Here is a 27,305-nt window from a genome sequence, read left to right as displayed (position 1 = left end):
CTGCAGCCAGCAGAGCACTCAGTGGCCCTCACGCTCCAGGGACCCAGGGTGGCTAGCTCTGGCCAAGATTTCTTCTCCACCCAAAGCCCAGTACTCAGGACATCTTCACCTCTGCTGGGACAGGGTCAGAGACTGTCAGAGTAATGAGGGGACAGGGCCAGACCCAGACTCAGGTCCTGAACAAGGGCCTCAGGCCCTGCCCGAGGCTCCAGCCCTGCCCTCCCATCACCTTCCACTCTGCCCTGCCTGGTCTCTCTGGGACCAGCCTCCTCTCCACCCTCCAGCACCCAGGGCAGAGGCTCAGGGCTCCCCACATGGGGCTCTGCAGGCTCCATGGTAATGGGACAGAGGGTCTCCTCCTGACTGGGGCCCAGGATGTGCTCTACAGCCTCCTCGATCCACCTGGCCACTGCTCTGCCTCCTTCCCTGAAGGCTGGGCGGGGACATTCTCATGTAGGTTCATGTGGATCAGGCCTCTACTCTCCTGGAAATTAGAGGTGAATTTAGTAAAGATGAGGGACTGAGATGCCTGAGAGTTGTCTGTCCTGAGATGAGAAGTAGGAGGCCATCCTCAGAGATTCCGCTGTGACTCAGCTCTAGTGAGGCTCGTCCTGCGTGAACATAGCATCAGGTCACACACGGTGACTTCTCTTTTCTTGGTTCCCTGGTGCAGCTGCCACAGACTGGCTCCCACACAGTGGCTCCGAACAGCAGATACCAAGGTGTCCTGAGCTGCGTTCTTCTGGAGGCTCTAGCGGGTGTGCACAGCAACATAAGTCCCCTGAGACTCAGGCAACTGCTGCATCCTAAAAGCTCGTGGAACCTTTTCCCCCAGGTCCTGTCCTGGGAACCACAGCAGCTGGAGCTCCCCCTGAACACCGCATCCTGCTCCCTGAGCCACACACATGCCCCTGGGAACTGTGTCAAGCCAAGCCCTCCAGGCAGTGTCATGCTCAGGCAGTGTCATGTCAGGTCCCACTCACCCCCAGGTTGCCCAGTGGAAGAGTCACCTGTGCACTCAGGGGAGTCTCCCTGACGTGGATGGGGTGGATTCCGCTTCACCTTCTGCATCCGAGCAGTCCCCAGGGTGCTCTGTACCCTGTCCCTGTGCCCAGTGTTTCTCCCTGGACACAGCCTCAGTCCCTGGCAGGGGCAGATGAGGGGCTGACTCTCCAGCAGTCCTTCCCATTTTCCCCAGGTCAACCTGCTCAGCCCTGAGACCCTCCCTCTACAGGAGCCCTGTGCTCTGAGTTCCTGAACACCTGCCCCCACACATGCCAGCTTCAGATCAGTGACAACCACCAGCTCTGACATGCGCCCCCAAGGCAGGTGTCTGAGCAGACTCACCAGGGGGACACCTGAGGCTTCAGCATGCAGGAGCACCCTAGTCCCTCTCCTCCCTCCCTGAGGGCAGCAGGCCCCACAGGGTGTCTGTGAAACCAGCCCTGGGTCCTAAACACAGCTTCAGGTCCCTCCTGACACTCTACAGGGAGAGGCGCTGGGGCAGTAGCAGCCACTAGGAAATCTGACTGTCAAGGAAACACTCAGCCCCATCCCTCCTCATACCTGTGAAAGGACAGACACATACAATACAGCTGGCCTCACCATATGCCCCAGAGGTCATTCCCAGGCCAGCTGCAGCCAGAATAGCAATCCACTTGCTGCTCTCTCCCTGTGACAGCAGGTGCTGCTTTTGCATTGTGGCCGGGGTCCCCTCCACTGCCACCCCCAGGGAACCCAAACCTGCCTGTGCCCTGCCTCAGCCACACTCCTCAGCCTCCTGCTCCCCTCCACCTCCCTGACCTGCACAGAGAGGGGACAGCCCTCCTAGCCCCTCCCTGCTCACTGCCACCCTTGGGTGCTCATCACGGGGTCTGTAGGAGTCACCTCTGCTCAGGTTGGACATTTGAGGGACCAGACAGACAGGAAAAGCTTCCCACATGCCTTTGACTCTCAGGGAAAATAAACAGAGAACATCTCCAACCAAAAGTCAGAAGCCAAGAGCGTCCCATGGGTTCCTAACAGTGCACCATCCTGGCTGTGATCTTCTTCAAGAGACACCTCCATGTCCTTCTTTGGAAACCTTAGGACAGTTGGCTCCTCCTGAGGATGCCCATCCTTGTTTGCAAAGTTCTACTGACTCTGAGCAGGAATCCTCAGGACAACCCTGTCCTGTCCCTAGACTCACCCTGCACTGGGTGTCAGGCACCCTGGGGACCAAGGTGAACAGGACCTCTGCTGTAGCCTGTAGGTCAGAGCCACCTGAGCCCAGTGTCAGGGCCAACTGTCACCATTTGGACCCTAGGCAGCATCCCTGCTACAGTCCCTCACAATGACCATGGGTCTCCTCATGACCTTCAGGGGCAACAATGGGCCTCACAGTCAAATTCAGCCTTGGGATTCTTTGAGACAGGAGTGTGGCTTTGGCTGGAGATGGAGGTGGAGATGTCGCCTGATTTTCAGCTGGGCACCAATGGCCCTGTGGGCTCCACCTCCATGCCTGCTGTCCCTGATGGAGACAGGCTCTAGTGCACATCCTGATCAGGGAGGAGACCCTCTGTCCCATCACCATGGAGCCTGGAGAGTCCCCTGTGGGGAGCCCTGAGCCTCTGTGCCTGGGAGAACCCTGCTTGGCCATGGGTCCCTTGTAGTCCCCTCCTACATCCATCACTCATGGGGAAAAGCAGGGTGACCACATGAGGACAGAGGTCAGAGGCCACCCACAGAGGACATGGGCAGGCCTGAGCCACAGATGCACCAACAAATAGAGAGAAAATCTCTCCCCGATCTCTTTCCCCAAGAGCAGCAGAGCCCAGGGTCAGCTGTCTCTCATTGTCAAACCTCTTCCTAGGATACAGGTCACCTGCCCTTGCACAACCAGGCCTGAAGTTCCCTCTGGGGCATGATTGCTGGGTCTGCCAGGAGGCTGGGCCATCAGGGAGCTGGGATCAGGAGGCCCTCAGAGGAAGGACCACTATTCCCAGCTGAGAGCACATCTGTCTGCACAGCTGCACATGCATAGGGACCCCTGGGCCAGGCTGATGGTGCTCCCAGTACCAACCTGCATCAGAGTGTGGAACCTGAAGTCTGTGCCATTCATGCATAGCACTGAGGTTGACAGGGACATTCAGGGGAACCTGCAGCTCCAAACTCCAAAATCTAAAAAACAAGAAAACACCTAACATTTCCCATTAAATTCCCTGTTCCCACAGCACAAGCCACCTGCCATCTGCACTAGCAAGTTCAGTCATTCCTGGGTCCCACCCACCCCAGTCCCTCTCTCCAGCTCTGCTCAGCTGCTGCCACCTCCTGGGGACTCACTGATAATCAGGACTCAGGGGCCCCCTTTGCTGGTCCCTCAGCCCACTAGGAAAAACTCTGCCTTCAGCTGGCCTTTTACCCTGGTGTGGAAAGGGGTGTTGGGACAGCCACTCTGAAGACCTGGGTTAGGAGAGAGGTGGGCAGCCACACAGAGCTGCACAGTGAGATGGGGACAAAGTGCTGGTGTAGGACCCAGGGCCTCAGCTGTGAGGGTGGCTGTGGCTAGGAGCTCAGGAAGGGAACTGAGGAGCACAGAGGTGGGAAGTTCATCAACATTTGCAGGGACAAGGCTGGATTCCCAGAGGACCACTCTGACCACTGTCAGCTGCAGCACTCAGAGCCTGGGCGCCTCCTGGCTGCCCATCAACCAAGAGCTCCCACCTCCATCTCCTAACTCACCTGCTTCCTCCACTGTCTGACTCTAGGGGAAGGTTCCAGATCCTCCTCTGTCCTGCAAGGGGGTGGTGGGAAGCCCAATTCCCTATAGACAACCAGCAATGGCTCTTGCTGAGGTGACTGGGTAGGGTGACACACCCTGATCCCCACTCAGGGGTGACAGTGAGGCCCAGATACCTCCTGCCCCCTCAGGCCCTGATGGGCTTCTTTGCCTGGTGACTGTCACATCCCTCCTGATTCTTCCAAGTGAGGATACCTGGGAGGCCCCATATCCCATTGTAGAAGGTCCAGTCTGGAATATTCCACAGCAGCCCTGCTGACACCTATTTACAAAAAGCCCAGGTGACACAGCCTTGAGGGACACAGGCTCACAGACTTTCCCCCAGTGGCCACACGGGCAGAGGCATCAGGTTCCTGAGTGTCCAGCCACTGAGTCTGACATTCCCTCTCCAAATGACCTAGGCTCTGGCCCTGGTTCTGGGTCACCAGTCCAGGTGCACAAACCTTCTACTTGAGGTTCTTCCCTGGGGTCCCTGTCCCAAGGGCCTGTCCCAGGAGCTCCCTCTAGAGCAAATCTTCAGCTCCACCCAGGACTGGGGCTGGGGCAGGAAGAGCAGCTGCACTGGTCTCAGAGGACATCAAGGCTCAGGAGCTCAGGGAAGAGCGCGCTCGCCCTCTAGTGGACACTTCCTGCCAGGCAGGAACAGAGGCCCCCAGACAGGGCAGGTGAGGGCTGACCTTGGGCAAAGGGCACCTTCAGAGAATGGAAGTGAATATGCAATGGGAGGGGGTTGGAGGGGAGTGAGGGGTGGGAAGAAGCAGGGGGAGGGGAGGCTCTGGGAAGGTCGGGCAAGGGCACAGAGCAGGGTTCCCTTCTCTCCACTGACACTGGGGCTGGTCATCCTTGTGGGGCTGTGTGCTGTGGGGTGTTGAGCACCATCTGGAATAGTACCTACTAAGTCCAGTAGGACCCCTCCCCCAGCTGTGACAATCAGCAGTGTCCACAGCAACCTCCAGTAACAACTCGGCATTTAAAATCCTCTCCCTCTTGGCAGAAGAACTGAGTGTAAGAGGGCAGAGACTGACTGGGGCTTGTCACTACTAATCACTTGAAGTCCCTGGAGAAGACGTGTTTCAAGCTACGGCCACACGGCTGCCTGAACCCCCACAGCACTGTGGGCTTCCCAAGGGTCTGTAGCCACACATCAGTGACACCTGCTGGGTCCGTGACATTGTGAACACAGGGAGCTCTGTGCACTCTGGGAAGAGGAAGCCTGTGATCTGATCCTCAACAGTACCTTCCAACAAGCAGGATGCAGGAGAATGAATCCTTACCTGTAAAGACGTTCAAATGTGAAAATGAATTAATTTTTTAAAACACTAGAAGTATTTACCAAAAAGACTGAACTTGTTTTGGTAAACGAGTATGGACCCATATGACTTTGTTAAAATTACTTATAAACAAAATGTGGCATGAGTTTAAGAAAAAGTAAAGAATAGAAGAAAATATTTGCAGATATATATTGTGATATGGATTTCATTTCTAGATTATATAACAAATGGGTATAAATCTGCAACCAAAGAATAACCTAAATTTAGAATATGCCAAGGACCCTTGCACAGTCCTGGGCATCTGTAATCCCAGGCGTCTAGGACACGAGATTCACAAGTTTGCAGCCAGCCTGGGCACCTGTCCCAAAACAAAAATAAATAAATACATGTAAAGGCTGGGGGTGTAGCTCAGAGGTACAGCACCCCTCAGATCAATCCCCAGGGGTGAAAGAGAAGGGGGAGGGCAAAGGCTTGGAAGGCCTGTCTCCAGAGATGTTCCAGTGGCCAATAAGCACATGACAAGACGCTCAGTGTCATTAGTCACTAAGGAACCAAATCAAAATCACAATGACACCTCACCCCACACCTTCCTACATTCCCCAGGGACTCTGAAGAGCTGCAGTCACAGTGGAGAACACCTGGGCACTTCCTGCCAGAGCCAGGCAGAAGCCCATCCACCCAGCACTCCCACGGCTGGGCACTTGCCCACGGGATGGGAAACAGGGACTCCAATAGCTCCCCACAGGCTAAGGCTCACCACACCATTCTTCACAACAGGCAGGTGTGGAAACAACCCGTGTCCATCAACAGAGGAATTCATGAATAAACATGGCTTACAAATATGTTGGATTATTGTTTGGCCATAAAAAATAAAGTTCTGATGAACAATACAACCTGGGTCTACCTGAAAACATGATTAAACAAGAAGCAAATGGTATGTGGTTGGATAATTTCATTTATTTTATTTTTTTTAATATTTAGTTTTTAGTTTTTAGGTGGACACAATATCTTTATTTGGTTTTTATGTGGTGCTGAGAATCGAACCCAGTGCCTCACGCATGCAAGGTGAGCGCGCTACCACTTGAGCCCCAGCCCCAGCCCTGTATAATTTCATTTATATGAAATATCTAGAATAGGAAAATTCATAGAGACAGGAAAGAGATTCAAGGTTACCTGAGGCTAGAGTGTCCTGAAACATGATAGCTTAATGGTCAGAGTTTTAGTGCAAGATGAAAAAATCCTGGAAATAGTAGTGGTTGTTGTATATTTGAATGGACTCATGGCATGTATTTCTACAGTTTAAAGGGTTAACAGAGCACATTTTTGTAATATGTATTACACTATGAAAAGTTTTTAAGAAAGATGTGCATAAGATACACCCACTCTGCTTAGTGTGTGTGTGTGTGTGCATTGCATGTGTGTGTGTGTGCGTGTGTGTGTGTGTGTGTGAGAGAGAGAGAGAGAGAGAGAGAGAGAGAGAGAGAGAGAGAGAGAGAGAGAGGTGAGGGACTAGGGATTGTCCACAGGAGCACTATAACACTGAACTACATTGCATTTTTTTATTTTGAGACAAAGTCAAACTAAGTTGCATGGGCTGGCCTCAAACTAGCCATCCTCCTGCCTCAGCCTCCTGAACATCTGGGATGAGAGGCTGTGTCATGTATCTAACCAGATAATCTCCATAATACACACACGACACCAGCCAACTGCAGATATAGCTCACAAGGCCATTGCTTGCCCCCTAAAGCCTCAGGAGACACCTCCCCATGTCCTTCCTTTGAACCCTCAGGCACAGATGGCCCCTCCTGAGGCTGCCCATCCCCTGGGGACACAGTCCTCCCTACTCTGGAGCAGGAGTCCCCAAGACAGCTCCCGTCCTCTCCCTAGACTCACCCTGTACTGGACAGAGGTACCCTGGGGACACTCAGTAAACGGGACCCACTCTGCAGCCAGTAGGTCAGGGTCACCTTTGCCCAGGGTCAGAGTCAGCTCTCTCCAGTTGGACCCTGGACAGCATCCCTGCTACAGTCCCTGACACTGGCCATAGTTCTCCTCATGACCTCCAGGGGGCGACATGGGACTCACACTCAACACTTGGCAAATGGATTCTGAGGCTTCCACTGGGCTTTGGCTCAGAAGGTGGAAATGTGGCGAGATTTCCATCCACAATACACCAACAGACAACAGGGTGCCTCCCAAGAACCTACTCGGCTCCCACCCCCCTCTTTCCTGGTCCTGTGAGGACCCTCTGAGCAGGCCTTTGCCTCTGGGTATCACCCATGGAAAAGTCAGGGTGACCACAGGAGAGTCACTAGGTAGAGGACAGAGGCCACCCAAGGAAGGCATGGGCAGGCCTGAGCCACAGCTGCACCAAAGATGGAGAGAGAGGGTCTCCCTAAAATCTCTCCCTGAGGACCAAGGAGCCCATGGTCACCTACCTCCACTACCACAGTCCTCCCCTCCCAGGACACAAAGGGTGTGAAGTCCTGAGATAGCCACTCAGAGGCCACGCTGGAGACACCAGGACAGAGAGCAGGGCCCCTCACCAGCCATCACTCAGGGGTCCCCTTCTAGACCCCAGAACTGTTTCTGTCCCCTGCCTGTAGGGAGGAAAGCCACCTTCCCTGAGCAATTGAGAACATGGGGAAGACACAGGGCTCAACTGAGATTCTCTGTCATAAAGGAAATATGCCCAGGGGTGAGGGGACCCCAGGGGTTCCCTGGGTGGTGCTGAGAGCCCTGAGGCCAGGACACAGCTGAGGCCAGTGCTGGGTGAGCCACTTCTCTCAGGGGACAGCATCCCCACCTGCCTTGCTCCTCAGGGTGTGGCATGCAGTAGTGAAACCCAACAGGGAAAGCAGAAGGGACAGGAGCAGGACTGAGAGGGAGGGGACAGAGAGGCTTCCTGGACAGAGACCCCGCCCCCAGCCCTGTGACCCAGGAAAGTGCTCCTGCCCTGGGAGGAGGCTGAGCTCAGAGAGGAGCAGGGCAGCAGGGCTGACTGGCCTGGACCTCGGCTTCCCAGTGGGTCTCAGTGAAGCTCCTTCCACAGAGGGGACAGAGCAGCAGGGACCATGCAGCCCCCCTCAGCCTGTCCCTGCATAGGGGGCATCCCCTGGCAGGGGGTCCTGCTGGCAGGTAAGAGGGGACAGTTCCCTGAGGAGGGTGGGAGGTGGGAGCAAAGTCTTGCTGGTGTCCCCAGGGAGGACCCGACCCTCACAGGGGACACAGGGCTTCACACTGTCCCGTTGAGAACCCATTGGGAACAGAACACAGAAGACAGAGAGAAGCTCACCAACAGGAACAGATGAAGGCGATGGAAAGCTCAGGGGTTCTCTTTTCCAAATGAATCACCAGGGGCCACTATATTTTGAAAATCAGTGTTAACAGCTAGGTCAGGGCCACCCTCCAAATACAAAGACAACTTGAGCAGTGGACACTGTCTGCAGCCACCAGCCTCAGACATTGGCACACAGACACCTGGACCCTCAGGGCGGGGACCCTGCTTCACTCATCCACAGGAGGCTGAACCTGGTCCAGGCCCTGGGCTACAACAAGGGTCAGACTAGTCTCTGCCTCCTGAAGCTTCCTCTCTAGAGGGCAGGAGGCCAGGCCAGAGGGAGATCTGCAGGTGAGGCCAGGTGCTGTGTAGATCTAGGAGGGTAGAGAGCAGGGGAATGTCCACAGGGAAGACCTGGGGTCTGTAAGGAGGTGGTCAGGGGAGGCGGGTGCCCAGGTGCCCTGGGTGTGAGCAGGGATCTGAGGGCTCTGAGGGACCAGCCTTGCAGACACCTGGGGAAAGGTGTTCCTAGGAGAGGATGACAGGTACAGGGGTCCTGAATGAATGGGGGTCATGCTGCTGGCCTTGACCTGCAGACACATACACACACACCCCCCAAGGCTAAGGATGAGAACTCCTGCTGAGGACCTGGGCCCCATCTTTCCACCTATATTAAGGACCCATATTGATGGATTTCTCTCTCTTCCCTCCTAGTCTCACTGTTAACCTTCTGGAACCCGCACACCACTGCTCAGCTCACTGTTGAACCAGTGCCTCCCAACGCTGCTGAAGGGACAGACATTCTTCTCCTTGTCCACAGTGTGCGGAGAACACTGTAGGCTACGCCTGGTACAGAGGGCAAGTAACACACCGCAGCCGTCTAATTGTATCCTACTCGATTATCACACACTCAGATTTCCAAGGCCCTGAATTCAGTGGTTGAGAGACAATACACCCCAATGGGTCCCTGCTGTTCGTGAATGTGACAAAGGGAGACACAGGATTCTACACCCTGCAAACCATAGATGCCTATTTGTGGACTGAAGCAGCAACTGGAGAGATCCGTGTACATGGTGAGTGATGCCCCAGGTCTTCTGGGTGTTGGAGGGTCAACTCCACTGCACACACAGGACCTGAGACCTGGGTCTGCCTCCCTCCACCTGTGCATTACGTCCCCACAGTGGAGTTGGAGCACTTACTGCAGGACACACGCAGTGCAGACAGACTTCAGAAGACCCGAGTCCTCTGCCTGAATCCACGGGCAGAGAGCAGGGTGGTCTGGTGGGAGACTTGGCCCAGGCAGAGCAGTCTCAGCCCAGCCCCTGTGTCCTTCCCAGGGGCATGGCCCTGAGAAAGACCCTGTAGGACTGAGTCAGGCCTGGCCTGAGGGCCCTGGAGTCCTCACAGAGAAGGTCAGCCGAGGAAGCTCCTGTCCCAGACCTCTGTCCCAGGCTCCTGGATCCAGGTGACCCTGAGGACATGTGGCCAGGGCTGGACTTTGGCTTCCTGTTGAGGGCCGCTGGGGAGCAAGGATTTACTGGCCACCTGATCTGGTAGCTCCTGGAGGTGGTCACCAGCCAGGGCACAGTCCCAGGAGCCATATCTGGGCAAGGGCACCTGGGCATCTCCTTCTCCTGGGACTAGGTGTGGTGAGCACAGAGGGACAGGTGCCTCAGGCCAAGTCAGGTGACCTGATGGACTTCTATGAGGCTCCACAGGAAGGTCCATGTCCCCAAGGGGAGGAACAGAGGAAAGAGATGCTCCTGGAGCTCCTGGTCCTCCCGGGACCAGCCCAGGGAGCTCTCACTGGGAGGCAGATAAGAGTAGGGGCTTTTTCTTTGGGGGCAGCTCCTCTAAACCAAGGTCAGGTTACTGTGAGGATTTCAAGGTTAACTTAGAGACAGCATGGTGAACCAGACACCACTTCCCATGTATCCAATAAAGGGAAACTGAGGCATGGGGAAGACAGACCATGGGTGGCAGGTCAGTGGTGGATGTCACTCTGTAGCCAGAGCCCTGTGCTCTGCATGTTGAGGGCCTATTAGGCATCTGTGGACCAGAGACCAGTCATTGGCTCAGGGCACTGGCAGCTGGAGGGGACAGTCTGCTCTGGGAGTGGAAGCGAATGGAGGATAATCAATTTTTACTCTGGAACCAAATTACCTGCCTCAATAGACTGTCCAGGCCTCCCCCTCCCACAGCTGCTCCACACTCTCCCTCACTGAACTTGAAGTCTCCTGTTTCCTGGTGTGTTGGGTGTCACTCCCTCTGTGGCATAAGGTGTTTCTTTTTTAAAAAAAATTTTTTAGAGAGAGAGAGAATTTTTAATATTTATTTTTTAGTTTTCGGCAGACACAACATCTTTGTTTGTATGTGGTGCTGAGGGTCAAACCCGGGGCCACACACATGCCAGGAGAGCGCGCTAAGGCTTGAGCCACATCCCCAGCCCTGGGTGTTTCTTTTTTTCTTTTCTGGGGGGAGTAAGGGAAATGGGGGTACCATGGATTGAACTCAGGAACAGTCAATCACTTAGCCACATCCCAGCCCTGTTTTGTATTTTATTTAGAGACAGGGTCTCACTGAGCTGCTTTAGCCTGACCATTGCTGAGGCTGGCTTTGAACTCATGATCCTCCTGTCTCAGCCTCCTGAGCCACTGGGGTTACAGGTGTGCACCACCAGCCCAGCCCTTGGAGCATAAGGAACAGGACTTTTCTTTCTCACTCCCCTCCAGAGCCTGCAGCCAGCACAGGGCCCAGTGTGTGCCCAACTCTCAATGGTTTTGTGACAAGGGAGGGAAGATCATGAATGAATGACCCTGAACCTCTTCAGAGCCTGGAACCTGCATGTGCTATCCCAGGGGGTTCTGCCACCTGCTCCCTGTCCCTCATGGAGGCTGAGGCTCTTGCTCCATCCCAACAACCACCTCTCCTGAGGCCACCCAGGAGCCACATCACACGATGCCCTTGGGGTGGCCAGGCTGTGGAGGGTCTTCAGGGTGGCCCTGGGTCAGTTCTGAGGCAGCCATGAGGCTCTTGGACCTGGGGCTTTAAGTCACTGTACCCCCACTGCTCCCTGCCATGGCGATTCTGGCTGCCTTGCTCCTGCCTGTCCGTCCTCTCCCTCCTTCTCATTCAGGCAGGACTGGCCCTGCCCTGCACAATGAGCCATGCCCTTCCCCCCTGCACTAATGGCCATATGTCCTGTCCACTTCCTGCTAACACCTGGGGCCAGACCCCTCCTGGCCATAGTAAAAGGCACAGAAACAGTCGAGGCAGGTGCCCCTGTCAGGCTGCATCAGGGACAATGTCCCCCACTGTGAAGCAGGCCCCACTGTGTCCCTTCCAGGGCTCTTTCCTTCCATGACAATGACATGGGAAATAGGCCAGGACACAGGCCTGAGCATCTCCCCCATCTACACTCTGCACTGACTCAGCGAGGGGGGCAGAGGCAGGACAGGGCGGCAAGCCCCTAGGTCCCAGGCGCCTTACACCCAGATGACTGGTGGCTCCATCCTGGTCCCTAAGTGGGGCTCAGGCTCCTCCAATGACCCCCAGGACCTTCCCCAAGGGGCAGCTGGACTGAAGGGTGCTGTCTCAGGGGCTGTCTATTCCATATGTGCCTGTGTCCCCATGAGGACACCATCACCACAAGGGAGGTCTGTCCCCACATGGTGTGATGCTCCAGCCACGGTCACTTACATTAGGCTCTAGGCTCTGATTTGGATCAATTTGATGATCTCACTGCACTTTGTGGGGTGAGAAGAACAGGAAGAAGGCATTCCACAGGCCTGTGTCAGGTGCTTCCCCACTTTGCTGAGTCTCCATAGCAATTGGGAACATAGACTTCTAGATTGACTAACATGATCAATAACACTTCTCTGAGTTGGTGTTGTGCCTCATTTTACATAACAGAGACCCTCAGATGTCCCCTCTGACCATTCAGTCCTCCACCAGGACCCACAGGTCTCTCCTTACTCAGGAGGCTGCTGGTTTCAAAGTGACCTTAGCATCTGCCACGGGTCATAATGTGACCCCTCAGGACTTCAGAGCTCAGTCTAAGACACTGTGCTCCTTAGAGAAATATTTCTTTCAGAAAGGAGTCTTAGATCCTGGGTATTAAACACTATTTTCCCATATGGGAAAACTGTAACATCCCCCATTTCTATCCCAGGTCTGCCACGCACAAGCCCACGAGGGCCATATTTTCAGCAAGGTCCTGGTCCCCTCTTCCACCTCTTAGTGCTAATGTGTTAGGAACCCTCCACTGGTCTCTCAGGACAATTCCACATGCCTCACCTGCTCTCTGCAGGGGGAGAGGGATGTAAAGACCAAGGACAGGAACATGATTCTGCTCTAAACCTTGTCTGTCCCCCTCACCCTAGAGCATTCTTTGGACTCATGCTTTGCCTTTCAGGTGTCACTGGCTCCTGTCAGTCACCAGGAAACACCTGAGCAGAACTGCCCCCCTTCTGGCCCCACCCTGACCCCCAAACTGAATGCCCCCTGGTCTCCTAGTGTGGGATTTCTGTTCACACACCCCATTCTCACATCACGCTGTGGAGTTTTCTTGGGGTGTAGGCACAATGGGGTGTCCCATCATGGCCCACTTCTAGGATGGCCTTGAGAACCAAAGGCTCAGAGGACACACACGTGGGCCGAGCCCTGGAGTCCATGCAGCTGGAGGGACTCTGCATCTCAAGGCCAGCCAGGGCCAGCGAGGACCAGAGGAGACACAGGGTTGCTAACTCCCAGTCCTGGGTCTGTCCAGGACCAAACTCTGCAATTAAGTGCACCTGTGAGAAACTCTGTGCTTCTCCCAGACACAGCCCAGGGGGCCCCCCTTCCTCTGATCCCTCAGATCCTCCTGCATCTGCCCAGGATACCCACTCTGCCTGGTTCTTCAGGACTCGGGTTGGTGGGAGGTGAGAGGCCAGCCCAGGTGGAAAGACACCTTTGCGGGGATCACAGGTACCACAAGGCAATCCTCTCTTTGTTGTCTGCACAGAGAAATTACCCAAACCCAACATCACAATCAACAACTCCAACCCATGGAGGGTGAGGACTCTCTAGCATTAATGTGTGAACCTGAACTTAATTATGCGACCTACCTGTGGAAGATAAACAGTCAGACGATCCCAGATGGTGACAGGCTGAAGCTGTCCAACAACAACAGGACTCTCACTTTATTCAATGTCACAAGGAATGACACAGGACCCTATGAATGTGAAACCCAGAACCCAGTGAGTGCCAGCCACAGTGACCCACTCACCCTGAATATTTCCTTTGAGTAACTTCTATTCCTCCATTACCCTGGCTCTGAACTCAAACACACAGGGCCAGAGCTGGGCCACTTAGTCCCTCTCAGGTCCCAGTACACAGACCCTCTCTTGGGCACCTGGACTGGCTGTGACAATAGCCCCAGGCACATCCAGGCAGGCCCAGCCTTGGGCCATGAATAGGAGGGGAGGGCTTGTGGTTCCCTGCGGAGGCCTGGGGTCAGCCACCTGGGACAGAGAAGCAGGGGAAATCTCAGACTAATTTCAGTGAACAAAGGGGTTTGGTTGAGACTTTCTGTGAGTGTGTATGGTGCTGGGATTTGAACCCAGGGCCTCATGCAGCTGTGCAGGTGCTGTACCACTGCACTCCCCAGCCTAGTTGCAACTTTTTAAAAAAACAAGGTTGTGACGTGGATCAGTAATTATATTGTGGTCTTCTACAGTCTAGGAACTTCCCCTTCCCTCTCATGACATTACATGGGCTTTATTCTGTTTGTCCAGATGGCCCGGATGCCCCCATCATAAACCCCCAGACTCACATTTCCGTCCAGGGACAAATCTCAACCTCTCCTGCCATGCAGACTCTAACCCGCCTGCTCAGTTCTCTTGGTCTTTCAATGGGAGGCCCCTGGAATCCACACAAGAGCTCTCAATCCTCAACCTCTCTACAAATAATAGCGGATCCTATGTGTGTGTCGCCCATAACTCTGTCACTAACCTCAATAGGACCACAACCAGGAATATTATTGTCCTTGGTAAGTGGACCCTGGAGCACAGTATCAAGTGCTGGGTGGAGTCTTGATTTTTTTGGAAACAACGTGGAAGAAGTTCCTTCCTACCCTGGCACAAGCAAATCCTGTCCTTGCCTGAGCCTCCGGCTCCATCCCAGAGACTCTCCTCTTGCTTCTGATTCCTTATGACCAATCTAGGGTCCAGCCTGGAATGTGGGGAGGGGCTTCTCCCAGACCCAAAGTCTTAGGTAGTGGAAGGAGCTTCCCAGAGAGGGGGAGGGGCCTTGAAGTCAAGTCTCTTCTTTCTTTCACTAACTTGTCCCTTTCTGTCACCTCTCTGCTTTCTGTTACCTCCTCCATGAGCATCAAGGAACCTGCATGGCTTTGCAACACGTTCATCCTCTTTTTCCCCAAAAGACAGGAGCAAAGCCCCCTCAGATGGGGGACGAGCAGCTCTGCTCCTGTCCTGCTCCGACTCCATCTGGGGAGGGAGGGGTGGGTGGGAAAGAGGCCTGGGAGGCCCATCTGGAATCTGGATCAATCCTGTGGTCAGTTGGTGCCTCCCAAGTCAGGAGCAGGGGAGGGAAAGAGCCAGCCTGGGGGCAGATGCTTCTGAGTTGTGTCCTGGCTCTGAAGTCCCCAGGTGCATAGGGTTGGGAACACAAGCCCATGTCATGCACCATGGAGAATAGCAGAGATGCACACCTGGAGGGACGGGAGCCTCACCTGCAGAGTCCCTGCGAGGCCGGGCAGGGCGGTGCCGAGAGCATGTGTTTGCAGAGAGGACAAGGTGCCGGGGTTGGTCCACACTGTGACCCTCATCCCCACAGGTTCCTTTCACTGGGATATTTAATCCACAGGCCAGGAAATAAAGTCCTCTCCAAACTGACAAATCCTGCAGATTGGAATTTCTCCAGACACTAAGGTCATGAAGACAGGCTGGACCATCTTAATCCCTGACAAATTATTTAATGAAAACTATACACTTTGCCTCTGAATGTAAAGCTACTTCCTGCCTGAGAGCCTGACCTTCTAGAGGCACAGAAAGTACTAGAAAGAGGTTGCTCGAGAGTGGATGGAAAAATTGTTCCACCTGAGGATGAGCTTGCTGGACAGATCCTATAGAGATGGCCAGGGACCCTCAGGGTGATCTGAGGTCAGAAGGAGGGGTAGCACTTTCCTTACATTGTCACCTCAACGATGACATCCAAACTCTGCAGAGGGTCAGCGCCATCATCTGGGCCACCTTACACAACTCACTGTGGGCCCTGAGCACTGACTAAGGTCTCTGAGGAAGGACCACCTCAGTTGTCCCCTCCTTTTTGTCCACAGAACCAGTGACACAGCCCCACCTCACAGCTAGCAACACCACGGTGGCAGAAGGGCACTCTGTGCAGCTGACCTGCATCCCAAATGACACTGAAATCTCCATCTGGTGGTTCTTCAATAACAAGACCCTGCAACTCACAGACAGGATGCAGCTGTCCCCAAACAACAGCATCCTGACCATACGCCTGGTCCTAAAGATGGATGAAGGAGAGTATCAGTGTCAAGTCTCCAACCCAATCTCTTCCCTAAAGAGCAACCCCATCACGCTGACTGTGATCCGTGAGTCACCCTCTGCCCCCCTCCATCTTACTGGGGGGATTTCTTTATCAGTGGTATACAAAATGGAGAAAAGTCACAGGGAAAAGAATATTATTTAATGAAAACTATACGCTTTGCCTCTGAATGTAAAGCTACTTCCTGCCTGAGAGCCTGACCTTCTAGAGGCACAGAAAGTACTAGAAAGAGGTTGCACAAGAGTGAATGGAAAAATTGTTCCACCTGAGGATGAGCTTGCTGGACAGATCCTATAGAGATGTCCAGGGACCCTCAGGGTGATCTGAGGTCGAAGGAGGGTCAACCCTTTCCTTACATTGTCACCTGAACAATGACACCCAAACTCTGCAGAGGGTCAGGGCCACCTTCTGGGCCACCTTACACAACTCACTGTGGGCCCTGAGCACTGGCTAAGGTCTCAGAGGAAGGACCACCTCAGTTGTCTCCTCCTTTTTGTCCACAGGACCATTGACACAGCCCCACCTCACAGCTAGCAACACCACGGTGGCAGAAGGGGAATCTGTGCAGCTGACCTGCTTCCCAAATGACACTGAAATCTCCATCCAGTGGTTCTTCAATAACAAGACCCTGCAACTCACAGACAGGATGCAGCTGTCCCCAAACAACAGCATCCTGTCCATATGCCTGGTCCTAAAGATGGATGAAGGAGAGTATCAGTGTCAAGTCTCCAACCCAATCTCTTTCCAAAAGAGCAACCCCATCACACTGACAGTGACTGGTGAGTGACCCTCTGCCTCTCCTATATATTACTAGGGGGATTTCTTTATCAATGGTGTACAAAATGGATAAAAGTCACAGGGGAAAGAATATCAATTAAGACACTAAAGCAGTAAGCAGAATTGCAAAGTGGTTCAGAGTTTAGGCTGTCAGTGAAATGTGTAGTCAACTTCTGCATTCATGAGGAACTGCTTCCAGAAGCCCTGCATATACCAAAGGATGCTCTAGAGCCTTATGAAGAATGGCATACTTCACAGCAGCTTGGGAAGCTGCCACAGGAGGATCACAAGTTCAAGGCCAGTCTCGGCAACTTAGGGAGGTTCTAAGCAACTTAATGAGACCTTGTCTCAAACAAAAAATTAAAATGAAAAGGTCTGGGGACTTAGCTCAGTGGTAAAGTGGCCCTGAGTTCAATCCCCAGTACAAAAAATAAACAAGAATGGCATAGTATTTGTGTATAACCAACATTCTACCTATTCCCTACACTTTATTTTGTAGCACTGGGAATGGAACCCAGGGCCTCATGCTTGCTAGGCAAGAGCTCTACCACTGAACTCTATCCAAGCCCTTTTTATTTTTATATTACTTTTCAGTGCTGGGAATAGAACCCAGGGCTTCACACATACTAGGCAAGTGCACTACCACTGAGCTGTTATTTTTATCCACAGCCCTTTTATATTTGAGTCAATTTAGTCTCACTGAATTGCCTAGGATGGCCTCAAACTTTTGATCCTCCTGCTTCAGCCTCCCAAGTAGCTGGGATTCCAGGCATGTACCACCATGCCCAGTAACTTCCATACACCTTAAATCAGCTCTAGATTTTTTAAAATAAATCGTACAATGTAAATGCGATATAAACAATTGTAATACTGTATCATTTAAGGAATAATAACAAAAAAGAACCTCTGTACATTTTCAGTGAGAACACAGTTTTGTCGGACTGTTTTCCTTCTGCAGTTGGTTGAATCCACTTTGTTCCTTTTTATTTATTTATTTATTTATTGACAGTACGGAGGGTTGGACTCAGGCTAGGCAAGTGGCAAGTGCTCTACTGTGGGAAGCCGTTCTCACCCGTGATTGGGCTACCTCCCTGACTGGGTGTGAGGCGCTCAGGCCAGCTGTGTCAGAGCTTTATCCCCACCCTTTCCAGGTGCGAGGGCCTGTCCGTGTGGGGGTGTGACTGACCATTGACCTGGAAACCAATCACTGACCCTGACCTTGGAATGCTGTCCCCCTCGACCTTCATTGGATGGGATTTTCTCTTGAATTTTTTGTTTTCCAATAAAAGCCCACTCTCTGTCGTGCTTCTTCCTCTCTCCTGCTGGTCTCTTATGTAAACCTCGCTACCACCGGGTGGCTCGAGGCAGGAGCCAGGAGAAGCCGTCTCTGAGTTGGGCAAGAAAAAGGTAAACTGAGTTTTATGTGTCTTTATTTTGATCTCACTAGTTAACTATTATGTTTGGAACCTCTAGTATGAAACTAGCGTGCTGGTCTCGCGGCAGACTCTACCACCAAGTTAAATCCCCATCCCTTTTTATTTTATTTTGAGACAGGGTCTGGCTACGTTGCCCAGGCTGGCCTCAACTTGCAGTCCTACTGTCTCAGCCTCTCAAGTATCAAAACTACGGGTGTGCACCACGTACCTGGTTCAAGATTCTTTTCTGTTCACTTTTTTTTTTTTTTCTGGTGTGTGGTAAAATACACACAACCTAAGATTTGCCATCTTGGCCCCCTTGAGCATACGATTCAGCAGCATTAACCAGGTTCATATTCTTGTGCAGACATCACCACTGTCCATTTCCAGAACTTTCCCATCCTCCTGTGCAGTAGATCTCAAAACATATTCCTCTTGTCTGTCTGAAACTTCTAACCCTCTGACCTCCTTGACCACCCAGTCTCTGGTAACCCCCATTCTGCCTTCTACTTCTAGAAATTCAACATTTGTAGATTCCACATACAGGTGAGATCCTGCAGGGTCCCGCTTCCTGTTCCCAGTTTATTTCACTTCCTGTGCTGTCACAGTGATAGAATGCCCATTTTTGAAAGGCTGGCCAGCATTCCACTGTGAACAAAAGCCACCTTTTCTTTATCTGTTCATCCATTGACGGACACTGGCTATTGGCAATGCTGCATGAACATGGGGGTTTGGCTCTCTCTGACAGACTATTTCAACTCCTTCTGTGCCTGTATTGGGAAATGGAATTCCTGGATTATATGGTTGATAATGTCCTTGGATGCACAGAAGGCCCCACCTATCAGTTATTTAACTCTGCACTGAATATTTTTTATGGTAAAGTGGTAGTTATCAGGCACTTGTGTTTATACAGCTGGTGGAAATTGTTAATCATGTGAAGGTGGAAAGTCCTCAGAACTTGGACTGAGTCTGTGTCACGTCCCATGACTAAACACTCAGGGTCACTCCAGGTGAACAGGGCTGGCGGGAAATAATCACAGAGAAATACTTTTCTTTGGGTCTTGTGGTGGCTCCTCTGACCTTAGGGGTCTGTGGAAAGAGAGAGAGCGAGGAGCATGTGCTGAACCCTTTTATTGGGGAGAAGCCATTCAAATGAGGCAAGGGGTCAGGTTTCAGGGGGTTGAGTCTAGCTTCCTGATGCCTGGTGTCAGCAGGTTGACTGACATCTGGGGAGGCCATGCCCATCTCATGAGCAGTATGGGCATCATAGGCAGAGCAAGAGAAGGAGACACACAAAGGGAGGTTCCATGGAACATTCTATCCCAAACAGGGAAAGGGGTAGGATTAAAAAGAAATAAGTGAGTCTAACTCAACCCCAGTAGGTACTACTCCTGAAGCCACACCTTGATATCTGAGCTGGGACAATGCTCAAGTCACTATGAAATGTAGTGATTGGTCAGAGCCTCATGTATCAGGAGGCGTGTTCATCCAGGGCAGCTCCTGACAAGTCTGTAAATGCTCAGAACCATCAACTGACAGGCCCATTATTCTTGACCTAAGGTCTGTGCAACATCAGGGCTCACCCTTTGCAGGTCTCACTTGTGCCCTCTTCAAAGTGAGATGGTGTTATGGAGGGACAGGGGCACCTGGGCTGAGACCCAGTGAGACATGGCACTGAGAGGACAAGGCCTCTCCCCCCATGTGGTTTCACCATCCCCCTGGAAGATGCTCCCAGGCACTCCTGCCCCAGGGGGCCCAAGCCTAGGCTGAGTCCTGCAAAGGATGAACCCCAAAGCCCTGAGCACCCACCCTCCCCAGGCCTGCACCAGCCCCTGCAGGCCTCACCCTCCTGGACCAGCAAACACCAGCCCCTACCCAGGGAATGGCCTTCATCCACCACGACACAGAGGGTTCCTGGACACACATAATGTCACTGGAGTAGGGACCATAGCTTCTCCATAACAGGCCTCCTCTGTCCTCCCCAAGGCCCAGGGCTCTCTCCCTGTCCTTAAGTGTTCCCATAACTGTGTACTTCTGAGCCCCAGAAAGAAGCCACCCTAATGCGCCCCTGACCCTATGAGGGACAGCTGGTCACAGGTGGGCCCCATCATAGATATCTCCAAGGCCCCCAGGCCCTGTAGCTATAGAGAGTCCCTGCTGGTGGGTTGACCGTCTCCATACTCCAGGCTTCAGATTTTCAACCACAGAGCTGATGTGGTGACATCCATCCACACCTGTCCCCAGGGAGCATATGGCAGCTCAGGTCCTTGTCCTGAGCATAGTGGTGGGTCCTGCCCCATAGAACCTGCTAAGAGGTGTTTTTCCAGAGAAGTCACAAAACAGGGGTGGGGATTTAGCACAGTGACAGAAGTCTTGCCTACCATGCACAACACCCTGAGTTCAGTCCTCAGCTCTGGGTGAGAAAGGGGGAATAAATGAAAGCAAGGACAAGGGACCCTTAGGACAAAGGCATCCAGAGTTCCCACCCAGGAGGGGGACTGGTGAATGAGCAGGCAGGTCCTTCTAGCTGAGCGCTCACTGTGTCCCTCAGGCTGAACACATCACCAGAGAAGGCCATGAGACAGAAGCTCAGAGACAAATGGACACATGGAAGCCCTGGACCCCTGCTGCTTGCCTTCCCAAGGGCATGTCCTGAAGCTGCTGTCCAAGAGGGGGTCCGTCTGCCCAGCCTGGCTCTGTGGACAGTGTCTGCACCCTCCTGTCCTGCCCTACCCTGCCCTGCCTTTCCCATTCCCTGGGTCCTTCTCCAGGTGCCTCTAGACAAACCTGGTGTGGCTGTGCCCCTGTGAGGTGTGTGGAGGGGCTGAGTCTCAGGGACATGTGTCTCGGAGCCACGTCACGAACATCTCTGGTGTCCAGGACTGGAGAGGAGGGACAGGGCTCCAGCTCCTCCAGGTGAGACAGGAAGTGCCAATCCTGGGTTCTCATAAGTGCTACATGGGTCCTTCTGCAGAGAGTCAGGCCTGGTCACCCTGCAGCAAGAACTGGGCCAGGCCCTCCTGTGTCAGCGCATCCTGGAGTCTGTGTCTGGGGAGGCCGATGCTCTGTTCCTGGGACACCAGCCCCGATGGGACACTTCCTGCCTGACCTTCAGGACGCAGGCCCCTCAGGCCTCAGTTCTGCATTGACAGAAAGGGTCTTTCTGCCCATAAAGAAAGTGTGTCTTCTCCCTGCTCTGACCCCTCCTCCTCCTAGTCTCAATCACTGGATGGATGTCACAAACCACAGTCACCACAGAAGCAAGGAGGCCGCATCTCCCCCTCCTCCTGTCTCACAGCCCTTCTAGATCCTTCTGTGACAGACTCACAGGGCCCTTGGGGGAGGTCTAGGCCTGGCCACAGGAAGGGTCATGTCTGCTGGGCCATCCAGGGATTGCAGATGGTGGCTACTGTTGGGATATGGAGAACTGGGGGTGCTGAGGGGAAACACCTGTGGCCAGGCATTGAGCTTCCTGCTGGGAGGACAGCAGAGCTCCAGACACTGTGGTGACTTGGGGGGATGGGCAGATTCCAGTCAGCAAAACACCCCACAGAGAACCTCTCCAAGCTGACTATGGGGTCTGCCCCACCCCGCTTTAGGACCTGCCCTAAAGGGGGTTTGGCTCCAACAGGTGGAGTCTCATGGAGGGCCACATGCAGCCCAAGGGACTGACATTGTCAGCCAGCAGGACAGAATCCGCAGATTGTTGCTTCAGTGCAAATCACTAGGTCTAATTCCCCAAATGCCAGCAGGTTTGGCCTCCTCGGGGCCTCTGCTGTCTCCCAGGGGATGCCAGGGCACCAGGACACCACATGTTCCTCACAGATCAATGCTTTCCCACTGACCCACATCAGGAGCCATAAACACACAAGGGAGAGCAAACCCTCAGCACCTGCTGCTCTGGCTCTGGAACTTTCCAAGGCTGAGCGCCCACACCCCCTCCTGAACACCTCTCTCTCCTCCTCACAGAGGCACACCCTCCCCTTATAACTGGGGGAGACCCTAAATACACTCTCTAGCTTGAATTCCTTTTAGTTGACTTTAAATAGCACTGGTTTGGGAGGTTACAACCTGGAGCAATCCACTATTAGCCTCTCACTATTTGGCCAACATGGGTTAAACTGTTCTCCAGCAAAAGTTGGGGTGTTTTTAAAATTGTTTGTTTTTTGCTCTTCTCATTTGTTCTGCCATTGTTTTGGTTTTTTTTTTGTTTTGTTTTGTTTTGTTTTTTGGTCTTTTTGTTTTGTTTTGTTTTTGTGGGCTTTGGAGATCCAACCCAGGGGTGCTTGATTATTGAATCACATCCCCAGCGCTTTTTATTTTTTATTTTTTGACACCGGGGATTGAATTCAGGTACACTCAACCACTGAGCTACATCCTCAGCCCTATTTTGTATTTTATTTAGAGACAGGGTCTCACAGAGTTGCTTAGCACCTCAGTTTAGCTGAGGCTGGCTTTGAACTAGCAATCTTCCTGCCTCAGCCTCCTGAGCCGCTGGGATTACAGGCATGTGCCAACATGCCCTGCTAACCCCTTTTATTTTGAGACAGGATCTCACTATGTTTTGGGGGCCTTGCTAAGTTGCTGAGACTGGCCTCAAACCCAGACTCCTCCTGCCTCACCCTCCAGAGTTACAGAGATTACAGGTGTGCACCACTGTGCCCAGCTCTTCTTCTGTTATCTTAAACAATGAGGTCAGCTATTCCTAAAGAAAGACAGTGTCCAATCAGTAACTTATCTCTAGAGTTACAGATCCCAGAACACTTGATGACTTTCAGATAACAACAGCACATACACCAGAAACTCAGACCCCCGCTGGGCCCAGTGGCAAACTCCTGGCCCCCCAGCGACTCCAGAGGCTGAGGCAGGAGGTCACAAGTTCAAGGCCAGCCTCAGCAACTTAGCAAGATCCTGTTTCAAGAGAAAAAAGAAAAAGGGCTGGGGCTGTAGCTTAGTAGTAAATACCAAGGCTTCAATCTCAGTATAAAAGAAGAAGAAGAAAGAAAAGAAAAGCAGAGCATCACAGGATTTATGAGCCTCCAGCACCCATGCTGCCTGAAACTAAAGAGAAATTTCACTAAAGTCCCCACCCAGGCCCTGTGCCTGTGACCCCCTGGCACAGTGGCTTTCTCAGGATGGGAATCCCCATCTGATAAGTTGCCCACCCATTGTCAATAATGCTTTCTCCCCCTCATTCCATCTCTCAAGTTACTGGTGTCAACAGGTGTGGGAGGACCCCTGCAGAGTGGAGGTGAATGAGAGACAGTGGGGGGCATGAAGCACGTGGGTGGGGATCAGCAGGAGGAGGCAGGTCACAGAGGAGGAAAATTAACACTCAGGTCACTACAGAACTGAGGGTTGACTCACTGGATTAGCTTGTTTTTTGAGGTTCTAGGGACAGAAACCTGGCACATGCTAGGCAAGCACTCTGCAGGGAGCTGTATTCCCTGGCCCTTGAAGGCAATTTTGGAAATTTCTTATGAACTAGGAGATTAAATAAATATTTGTTCTAGTTGTCTCAGGGATATGACCTCCCACATGATCATCCACCCTGACACCTGCCTTCATGGGCAACAGCTACAAATTCTCTAAAGTCCAGACTGTAGTCTGTGAGATTTCTTTTCTCTTCTCTTCATTAAAAGAACCAGAAATTCCAGGACAGATGATTCCACACCTTGAAGCAGGAGAGATCTGTAATGGTCTTTGATTGCCATCCCCTTGTGATTTAGACAACACAGAAACCAATGACAAACTATGGAAAGAGGGAACTCCTTCATCTAGTAAATTGCTGACGTCATGGCACATGACTGTGATCCCAGTGGTTCATGAAGTTGAGGCAGGAGGAGCACCAGTTTCAGGCCAGTCTCAGCAACCTAGCAAGACCCCAAAACTTAGTGAGATTCTGTCTCAATGGAAAAAAATAAAAAGGACTGAAGATGAGGCTTAGTGGTCAAGTGCCCTTGAGCACAATCCCTGGTACCAAAAAATAAACAAGCAAGCAAACAAACCAAACCTTGAATAAATATCTTAGGAAGCCATGGGATTTGACTGGCCCCTACACTGAGCCCAGAGAGCAATCAAACTTGGAGTCATTCTACTAAATGAAACTGATCAACAGAGCAGTCTTTCTTGTAACAATGGCCGAGTGACTGTTGGTTACAGTTACGGAGCTTCAGTGGGACACAGGTGTCAATCAATCTGTCCTGGGCAGCCAACTGATTCAAAGAAGCAAATGAGCCAGGCTCTGAACCTCACTGCAGTCTCCACACCTCACTTCCATTTTCCACCATAAACATTGCTGCACAACATGGCAGCCCCGGGGTTCTTTGAAGCCGCTCTGGTTCTGATCCCTGCCTGATTCTAGAAACAGGTACAGAAGCCAGTTATTCCCTCTAACCAAATTTGTTGTAATTGTGTCTGTTTTTTTTTTTTTTAATTTTGTTGTAGTTGTAGATGGACAGCGTGCTGAGAAACTGATGTGACTCCATTTTTAAAAATAAATAAATAACAGCAGCTTCTACTCAAGGCCTGTCCTAAGGAAGGGGGCGTGACCCTTGTCCTTGGAAAAATCCACAGAGCACTCCTAGGCACAGACCCACCCTGCTGAGATGTTTGTCTGCAAATAACAGGAGAGGTCTGTGGAGCCAGGTGTCCCTGACTCAGTTAGGCTAGGTGAGGACCCCTAGCAACCCCCTAGCAACCTCCAATCAGCATGAGACAGGGAAAATACCTGGGATGCCAGGTGACCCCCAGTAGTTAATGGTGTTGATAACATGTTGAGAAACCATGTAGTTTAGCAGGTACACCCCTTGTGGCCCAAACCAATCAGTTCAAAGGAATCCCCCTCTTGTACTAACCAATCACCCCTACCCAACTTGTTCCCGCCAGTGAATGTGCTAATCAATGTTAAGAGTTGTTGTTTGACTTTCCCACGGTATGGAATGATTTGCTGTGTGATATTGTGACGCATAGAGTATCCCCCCAAAACCAATAAAATCTCACTGAACAAAAAGGACTCACTCTCTGGGACCGCGGCATCAGGAACGGTTGTGAGTCCAGGCTCGAACTTGCAATAAAGACTCTTGTGTGATTGCATCAGATTCGGTTCCTGGAAGTCTGTTGGGGTCCCACGAATCTGGCATTACAGTGCCTTTATTTTGTTTGTTTTTATGTGGTGCTGAGGGTTGAACTCAGTGCCTCTCATGTGCTAGGCAAGCACTCTGCCACTGAGCCACAAACCCAGCCCAGTAATTGTGTCTATTGACAAATCTTACAGCAACCATCAGACTCACTGATCACCACTAAAAGACTGGGCCCCCTGAGCTGAGCTGGTGTGAGATCTGTCACCTGCACAGTCATTCTTCCTCCCCCAGGCAGCTGGCGCCTCAGGCTGAGTAGGCACACTGCTATCTCTTTCACCAAGGCTAACAGGCATCTAAAGCCAACACTACTGAACTCACAGATTCCTAGTCAGGCATGGATTCAGCCCCATTAACAGTGGGTGCCTGCAAATGGGCGTGTCTTTCTACACCTTCACTTGGGAAGATTCCCAGATGGGCAGTCAAGCCGTCCAGGGCTATAGAGTTTAGAGCCATAACTGATTTGCCACTCCTGACAGGAGGGTGGGTGAGTGGCACCCTGGTGGGGGAAGAGCTTCCTGAGGAGACCTGGGCCTCAGAGAGGGCAGCTCCAGGGACCTAGAGAACCAGGCTCACCTCCCGGACCGCAGACCACCCATAGGAAGCCAGCCTGGACCTTTCCCAGGGGGCAACTCTGAGGTGACCAAGAGTGTGGCACCCAGCAGGTTCCCCACATACACTGTAGATCAAGGGGCCTCCAGAAAGCATACTTCTTGTGGCAGATCTGGACAGAGTGAGGGCAAGGTGCTGAGCCTTCTCTGGTGAGGAAGAGCTGACTCAGGTCACTCCCCTGCAGTCCATCCATAGGCTTCTGTCTCGTAGGTAGAATTCTAAGGTCAGCAGCCAAGAGTGTCAATGCGTTGTCAAAATGAACAGCGAACAAGAGTGGACAGTCCACAGCATCAAACACCATTTATTATAGATACAAGTCCTGCTCCTTTGACTCTTGCATTTGAATAAATATCTGTTAAACGACTCAAAATCCAGTAGACTGAGGTCGCACATGTATGACGTTGCCCCCCCCCCACTGTCCCCTCAGGATACCTGCAGGACCTTGGACTGTGGGAGGCCAAACTAGCATGTGACTGTGTCTGACTCCCCTGCTAACCAGTGCAGCCTTTGTCAGTCTGGTTGCCTAGGTAACCGAGACAATTGCCCTGATCTTCTAGGGTGCAAGCGACTGTGTCTTCCTGCATGGGTGTGCCTTCCCACATCCCCAGGGATCCAATTACCTCACCTGTCCTTGTAACCCTACCCCCTTGACCTTCATTGGATGGGAATTCCTAAGAATTTAGAGTCCCCCTCGTAAAAGTCCACTCCAAAGCCTTCTCGCTCACTCTCACCAGCCACTCGTGTAGTTCCTCACTCTCCCATTTGGAGAGCTTGAGGTCAAGGGCAGAGGAGCCATCCTGGAGCTTGGTTTAAAGGTATGAGTCTGTATTTTATTTTAATACCTTGGGAATTTCCCCCCAGTGACCTTAAGTTAGCCATCTGTACTGGACGCAGGTGGCATTGGACAGCACCAGGCAGACATCAGGAGCACATGCAGCCAATGACAGGCACGATGTCCCTGGGCAGTCAGCTCACGGACCTCTCTGAGGACTGAGATGGAGGATGATTGTTGGGTCTGCCAGGAGGCTGGGGCTTCAGGGAGCTGGGATCAGGAGGCCCAGGGAGGAAGGAGCACTATGCCCAGCTGAGAGCACATCTGTCTGCAGCAGCTGCACATGCAGAGGGTCCCCTGGACCAGGCTGATGGTGCTCCCAGTACCAACCTGCATCAGAGTGTGGAACCTGAAGTCTGTGCCATTCATGCATAGCACTGAGGTTGACGGTGACATTTAAGGGAACCTGCAGTTCCAAACTCCAAAAACTAAGAAATAAGAAAAACCTCACATTTCCCATTAAATTCCCTGTTCCCACAGCACAAGCCACCTGCCATCTGCACTAGCAAGATCAGTCATTCCTGGGTCCCACCTACCCCAATCCCTGGCTCCCCAGTTATGCTCAGCTGCTGCCACCTCCTGGGGACTCACTGATAATCAGGACCCAGGGGTCCCAGTGCTGGTCCTACAGC

The 27,305-nt window shown here is 52.4% G+C and overlaps 1 protein-coding gene across 1 annotated transcript in view; it reads left to right on the top strand.

The window, feature by feature from the left end:
• Nucleotides 1-16,685, top strand: part of LOC144250285 (cell adhesion molecule CEACAM1-like) — a 44,871-nt gene extending 28,186 nt beyond the window's left edge. Inside the window, 8 exon segments of the mRNA XM_077792799.1 lie at nt 8,155-8,187; nt 9,044-9,163; nt 9,166-9,402; nt 13,335-13,376; nt 13,379-13,616; nt 14,107-14,360; nt 15,669-15,944; nt 16,402-16,685. Coding sequence (XP_077648925.1) covers nt 8,155-8,187; nt 9,044-9,163; nt 9,166-9,402; nt 13,335-13,376; nt 13,379-13,616; nt 14,107-14,360; nt 15,669-15,944; nt 16,402-16,685 — 1,484 coding nt within the window.
• Nucleotides 16,686-27,305: the final 10,620 nt, after the last annotated feature.

This window comes from Urocitellus parryii, chromosome 15 (assembly GCF_045843805.1).
Source record: "Urocitellus parryii isolate mUroPar1 chromosome 15, mUroPar1.hap1, whole genome shotgun sequence".
Classification (NCBI taxonomy): Eukaryota; Metazoa; Chordata; class Mammalia; order Rodentia; family Sciuridae; genus Urocitellus; species Urocitellus parryii.
Note: the sequence above shows the minus strand (reverse complement) of the source record. Positions and strands in the feature narration are given on the sequence as shown.